Genomic DNA, 7,598 nt, shown 5'->3' on the forward strand with positions numbered 1-7,598 from the left:
ACCTGGTTTACAGGTAAAGGTGTTGGATTACTCTGCATGTTGAGACGATCTCACATTTCTCCACTTAATGTCAAAGTAAAACCACTTTCACTCACCACATTGTCTTTTTATTTTAAGTGTTATTTCACAGCCGTGGTCGCAGGTTGTGAAAACGTAGGACTTTTCTTCCGTTTCCAGAGAGGAAGTAAAAACAGACGTTTCATTTTTCACAAAGAGGAATAAGAAACCTCAACCCTGCTGTTCATCGTTCTCCTGCAAGTAGAGATGAGAGGTTTAAAGAGACAGTAAAGAAGAAACTCAAGTAAAATCACGTGCTAATAAAACACGTTATTAAAACAGCTGGCCGCTGAGACAGAAGGCCGTCATCATTTCCTGTATGCTCTCTACGCTCGCTGTACGCAGCCATGGGCACACGCTCTGCTCATAGCTAAGGGAAACACATTCTGCTGTTACAGACAATAGTAATTCTGTTTCTGGCTTTCACGCTGCTTCTGAAAGATAATGTAATTTGTTTATAGACACTGTTTGCTCTACGAGGATGGTGCAGGGCTTTTAACGACTCACTAGCACACATCGTTTAAACACAGTATATAAGATTTCATTATAAATAAAGAACAATAAAAACAACCCAGATGTAATTAGATATAAATTAGCCTGACTTTGTGTCTGCTATTCTGATCCTTTACTTCCTTTCACTCCCTGAAATGAGACTTTAGCTTTTGCTCTTCTCTGTCAAAGTATGCTGCGTACAGAGTCACAATTCATCAAAAGTGTCTCACACTTGTGCTTAAGTAGGACAGTATCGATAAACCTACATTTTTTTCTTTTACTACTGTTTGTGTAGTTTGTGGGAAGATAAATTAGGGTGAACTCAAAATGTATGTACATATATCTGAACCTCTTCTTTATGCCTAGTTCACACTAACACTTTTAGGCTGATCGTTACGTAAACAACTCAAGGATGCATGAAAGAGGCTCGCTGATGCCAGCCAGATATCTAGCACGCCAAATATCTGTAGGAGTCGGCCGACTCACATCCACATCCAGCCAATGAGAGCAGGCAGCTACTTTTTCACTGCAAAACACTTTTTAGTCCCCTCCAGCTCTCTGTAGCTCAGACGATCCCTGCTACCTGCTGATCCAGTCTTTCACCCAGATTCTTTGTCTATAACAGCTGTTTCGTCTATAGTTTCATGTCATCCCACATCTCACTTTTAACTTGTGTTTTCATGACGAAACGTGATTTGGAGAGCAGACCGAGTCCTCAGGTGACAGAGACCTTGTCAGCTTGTGTAGAGTGTGACCTGTCCAGGATATCACGACACACACAAACCCAAGAGTACACACACAGTGTATGCACCTCACTTCAACATGTGTCTTTTAGTTACTACTCACATGAACCTGATGTCTTTATATTCAATTCTCTCCAACAAAGCACACTACTCTGCTGTAAGACCAGAGGCTGAGCGAAGAGGAAGGAAAGCTCAGGGTCGGGCCCAGATGCAGATACAGTTTCACAGAAACAGGACAGAACACTCAACATGACGAGGAAAGACATGAGGAGCTAATCCGAACAAACAGGAAAGAAGCTAGACAGAGAGACATGAAACAGAACACTCCAAAATAACACAGGAAGTAAAGCAACAAACCAGGACAAGTGTAACAGAACATAACAGAGAACACAGAACGCATGCTTTAGATGCAGCCGGGAACACAGGGGCACGGAGTGAATCAACAACTAGTAAACATGGGGAAATGGCAAAATGAGAACGAAACACATCATGACAGACCAAAGACTCAAACAGGAAGAACAGAGAGCACAAAACCAAAACCATGACAAGCTGTGCAGCAACATCAACAGGAAGTGAATGAAGGTGGCTGAGGCTGCGGCTGCAGATAGATTCAGCTTCCACAATCCAGCAGAGGACATTTCAACTGTAAAATGTTTTTTTTTTAATCTGCTGGTGTCTGTCAGGAGGGAGAAAAGAAACAAATAATGATGAGATTGTGATCAGAGGGAGGGGAGAGAGTTTCTGTGAAATCACGTGACTTCACAGAGAGGATAAAAACACTTCCTGCCTCCTCAGAGTCACAGAGCTTCCTGAAGCCAACAACGCAGGTAAGAACACTGAGAGAAAAGATGGAACATCTTCTAATGTCAAGATCAGGACGTTATACTCACCAATAAAGCTTAAAATGGAAAAAAGATTCACTTTACATGCAAACTGATATTTATAGATGCCTGTGTGTTTCATTCATTCTTGTGCAAGAACACTGAAATTAAATGACAGTGAAGATTGTTGTGCTGGATGTACAGAACATGCTGACTGTAGTGGATGTAACAGGCAGTGCGTAAGTAGACAGAATTCTGTATTCAGTGTATGAAGTAGACAGGGGAGGGGGAGTATAAGCCCCGCCCTTACACACTCGCTCTCCTACCATAGAGACTTAATAGTTCATGCAGGCTCAAACGGTTTGTCATCCAGTTTATGCTGATGTGGAAACAGTTTCTCATCAGTCATCACTTTGATAATAGAGTAATAATAATAATAATAAACTCGCCTCAGTTGCCCGAACTTGAATAAATGTTTATGACAACATGACCTCCTAACATAAAGTATGCCGTGTGTGCAAAGGACTCAGATGCCTCTTAGGTGACCACCTAACCATGTGACCTAACCATGGCACTGCACAAATTGAATGTTATCCTTATATTCTAATAAGGTACATTTACACAGACACACTCCAAATGACTTGATGACCTACAAACTGGTCGGCTTTTGCCAACAATCAGTTTTTACAGTCCAGTTCATTCACATGAATCATGTCGATGTAGGGCAGTGGAGACCTAAAGGTGGAAAGTGAACATGACTTGAACAGGAAAAAGATCTGTTTTTAAAAATGGCTACTGAGTGAGTGAAGGCAGAATGACTGTCTTTGCTATGAGATCCAGGTTAGCAGCAGCCTTACTGGATTCATAAATCCTGAAGTATTACATTTGTATCTATCAAAACCTGAGGTAAGCCTTTATTTTTGTTGTGAACATTAATATAGTGAATACATGAGAACGGTTGTCCTTGACATTCAAATAAAGTGGCAGTAACGTAACATAAATAATGTTGTGGGCTGTTTAAAGCCCCTTTCCTGATGTGTAATGTTACCTAAACTAATTAGCATTAGCTACGTTCGTGACATTTCTCAATCACAACTCAGTTACCAGAAGTGAAAAGTAACTAAATTAAACTAAACTACTGTGCTTAAGAACAAATTTGAGGCATTTCTATTTTCTGCTACTTCATAGTTCTACTCCACGACACTAGAGGCAACTATTGCACACTTTACTCCACTACATGTGTCTGATGTCTTACTAGTTACTTGTAGATTCAGATTAATGATACAAAATATAATCAATAAATAAATTCTCATATTATTATATCAACAACGCTCCAGTCGTCCCCTGGGGGGAATTCACAAGCCACCCAGCAGTATGTAATATAAAAGTAATATCCATCCATCCATCCATCGTCAACCGCCTATCCTGCGTTCAGGGTCGCGGGGGGCTGGAGCCAATCCCAGCTGACATCGGGCGCAAGGCGGGGTACACCCTGGACAGGTCGCCAGTCCATCGCAGGGCATAAAAGTAATATATAAAAAATGTATTAATGCTGCAGAAATAGAGTTCAGTTGTGGAAGCAGCAGCTTCACCAACACTATGAAAGACTGTTAGCTTCACATGTGAACTGTGATCTTCAGTAGGGCTGAACGATTTTGGAAAATAATCTAATAGCGTTTTTTTTTAACCAATATTGCAATTCATTTTTTAGCTCTTTACCTTCTCTATTATTCAAAATGGACAAGCAGTAAATCAGTGTATAGTCTGACCAACACAATATTAGATAGATAGAACTACACTGTTGTTTCTTGTGTTATGATGAATTAGGTAGAATTATTGTTATGAGCAATGGTGGAGAAGATATATCAAATTATAATAACATGAAAGATAATTTGAGTCAAGTCATGGCATTAAATAATATGATATAATATCATCAGTTCGGCCTACAGCCTTCGCCCGTCAGTAAAATGCGTGTTGCAGACTGTGTCTGTCCTCCAACACCACACGCACAGATGCCATAATGAAAATGAACAGCACACTAAACCCAGAGGAGGAAACTAAAAAACAAAATGAAGACCCTCTGTTAGCTAACTTTGTGCAATAACTATGCTAGCTAACCACACCTGGCTAACTACAACTTAGTTAACTTAGCTAACTAAACTAGAAAGACAAACCAGCAATCAGACACAGAGTCACACTAGTTCAATTGTTCTAATTAAATGATGATAAATTGGTTTTTCAACGAGGCGTGACAGTGCGCCTGCGCAAGCTTGGAGAATGACGTATGACTTATGGAATAACTATAGTCATACGTCACCACCCTGTTTTAACAACTAAGCAACTTTGAGCACAAAATTAAGCTATTTGTCAAAAAATATTTGCCAAACTATGTGGGTAATCAACATTGTAAGGAAATGACTCAGAAACATATGAAATATCATAGAAATGTCAAAACACACTGGAGGGGGCTTTAATGAGTCCTTGTCTCAGTTCTAATCTCCCAGGAGTCCATCTTTCTGTATCCTAGTAAGTAAGCAAAAATGCTCAGTTTCAGGTTTAATTCAAAAGTTGGCCAACGAAAATAAGTGACGCCTCTCGTGTTTACTAGACAAGCTTAGTAATTCTCCCCTGCGAGTTCCCCGCAGCCTCCGATGCTGGTGAGCAGCACTGGCTGTAACCAGACCGGGCCTCTTTCAGACTTACGCGTTTAGTTTCATATATATTATATATTCCCTGAGCTGACTGCTGTCTGTGTGTGTGACGCTTACCTCACTGCACGCGTCTTTCTGTTGTGCATTTTTCCTGTCAATTTCAGCCACCACCAAGTTACCCGGCTGGCGAGTGCTGCTTTTATTCCCCGTGTGACACTAAAGTTTATGTGGTTTCAGCTTCTGTCAAGCTTAAGGCCGTTGTACAACAAGAAGGCAGGGGACAGCTAATGTGCGGACTTTGTCTGCAGACTGCTTTCCTCATGGGTGTCATGTGACCAGAGTGTAATGCAGCCTTTGCGATTAATCGTTCAGCCCTAATCTTTAGTAACTGATGAAAGTTCTCCTTTAACATCTGAGCTCTTGTTACCAGTCTGACGTTATTTTCTAGAATCATTTACAGATGAATGAAAACATAGTTACAGTTATCTTTTTGTTTTTTCATCCAGACACCAACACCTGTTTCAGCCTCACTGTCTGCAGCCCTCTCTACCAGCCGTCACCATGGCAACGGAGTGAGTAATATTAATACATTCATCTTTTAAACAATAATGCAGTAACACGTTTGTGTGTATGTATATCTATATATATATATACATATAATTCATCACGTGTTGACAGAGTTTTAGTGTTTTCAGCTTCTTTACATAATTATTCAGTTTGTGCCACTAAAGTTAAATCAGTTTTTTAATGTTTAAAATGAAACACTGATAATAAAACAAAGACTACAGAGAAACACAGGGAGGGAAAAGTCTCTTTCAAACCTGCACCTCTTTGTGATGGCAGTACTCCTGCCCCCTCCTCCACACTATCATCCACCACAAGATGAAACTACTAAATATTATAACAATAATGACTTTGCACATTAACCACTTATTTTTTTATATTTCTGCAGTCTGAACACATTTTCTGCACCAATTTATGGAGGAAATGTCTTTATTTATTTGAAGGGAAACAAAATTAAGGTGACAATTGAAAATATCCAAATATAATGTAATAAAGAGGAGAGCGGGGCACAACCTAACACATTTTGGTTTTGACTAAATAATTCAAAAAATATGTGAGCTTCATTAATCATATTTTATACAAGCAACACACACATCTCTACTACGAATAAACACTTTTGTGTTACGTTTGATTCTAGGAGCTACAGTTTTGTACAATTGAGCTGAATGTCGAGAGTGAAATGTTCCAACTTACTCAAAGGGGGGGTTAGTTGGAACAAACAAGGGGTTAGTTGTAACACTTGCTACAAACGTCTGTCCATTTAATAAAACTCTATCTGATTTAATTATATCTATATACTATAGGTGAACTATTTATGGAAATATATATGACAGACAGATATCCACACATCCATCTAACCCTCAACCAACCATCTATTGTGAGTCGATAAATAGATGGATTGATATCATATAGGTGAAGAGAGGTGACTTTCCATCTAACTCATGGTCTATCATGGATTTATATTCAAATGGATGAACCAATGGATAGATGGATTATATCCACACATCAAAATATATATAATATTGACAGTATGTAACACAGTGTTACCAATGACCCCGCTCTGGTGAGTTTGCCTTTCAGCCTGATTAATAGTTGCTAGTAGTTGGTCAGGTGTTTCAAAACTGTACTATGTTTTAGGCAAAAAACAGGTATTAAGGTAATACGTGATTGGATTGAGTGACTTACACACAGCTCAGTAATCAAAAAATAAGTATGATACAGAATTTTACTTTTAATGCCACGAAATATTTACCTGTGTAACTTGACAAAAATAAGTCCAATCTCTCTAAAATTGGTTTGTATTGGTAAAGCAGTTGTCTAGTTTTTGGTCTGATGTTTGCTTCATGACACACTATGAATTTCTGAAAGGACCAGAGGTGTGGACTCGAGTCACATGACTTGGACTCGAGTCAGACTCGAGTCACAAAAATGATGACTTTAGACTGGACTTGACAAAATCAAAGAAGACTTGCGACTCGACTTTGACTTGAACAGCAATGACTCGTGACCTCACCTGGACTTGAGCCTTTTGACTCGAGCTGACTTGACACTCCCCATGCCCGAATATAAATGATGATATAAAAAAACTGCGCAGCGCATCAACATAGCGCGGTGCTCAATCAGACTGGAGCGGCCGCTCTGCGGTCTCCTGTCTCTGGCCCTGTACGCCCCAGCGACCCACTCCCTCTCCGGTACCTACAATGGGTTGTGTAGTAGGTCTAATACCAGCACGCTGTGAACGGTTCATGATCGTTCCCTCTGGCTGGAGGAATGTTACGCAAAGGCTCATCCATGCACAACAGCTGGGGGCCTGACGCAGCGCCACGCAATTTTCTAAATTCCTCCACCTCACGGGGAAAAGAAAGGTCAGGTCGAAACAGTGTAGAGAGACTGCTGCTGCAGCTGTAGCGTGAAGCTGCTTCCACCAATTATAAAAACAAGTTAAGTAAGATAAACGATAACAGCGCCGGGTGCTGTTTCACAACGACACTCGTTTTATTTTATAAATCCAGCGCACCCTTTTACTTTACAGCTGAGCCGCTCATCCCTCCCTAAAAGGTGCGTTCAGTATTGATTTACCTGATTGGTGCTTGTAAAATATCCACTGTGTCTGCGTCTTCTAACGTCAGAGCGATTTATAGTTTTCTCACCGCTGGTTTCTGTCACTGACAAAACACCACAGTTTTATTTCAGCGTTCTGTAACGTAACTTCAACTGGAGTAGTTCACCTGCTCTGCTCCGTGTACACACACACACACACACACACACAC

General features: G+C 40.3%; 1 protein-coding gene across 1 annotated transcript in view; it reads left to right on the forward strand.

The window, feature by feature from the left end:
* The first annotated feature begins 6,377 nt into the window (after positions 1 to 6,377).
* LOC119914942 (septin-1-like) overlaps positions 6,378 to 7,598 on the forward strand; it is a 4,228-nt gene continuing 3,007 nt past the window's right edge. Inside the window, exon 1 of the mRNA XM_038734489.1 lies at positions 6,378 to 6,391. Within this exon, the coding sequence (XP_038590417.1) occupies positions 6,378 to 6,391 (14 nt within the window). The remainder of the gene's footprint in view (positions 6,392 to 7,598) is intronic.

Source organism: Micropterus salmoides, unplaced genomic scaffold (genome assembly GCF_014851395.1).
Source record: "Micropterus salmoides isolate LMB-PRFRI ecotype aquatic unplaced genomic scaffold, ASM1485139v1 Ms_hic_scaffold_20, whole genome shotgun sequence".
Taxonomy (NCBI): domain Eukaryota; kingdom Metazoa; phylum Chordata; class Actinopteri; order Centrarchiformes; family Centrarchidae; genus Micropterus; species Micropterus salmoides.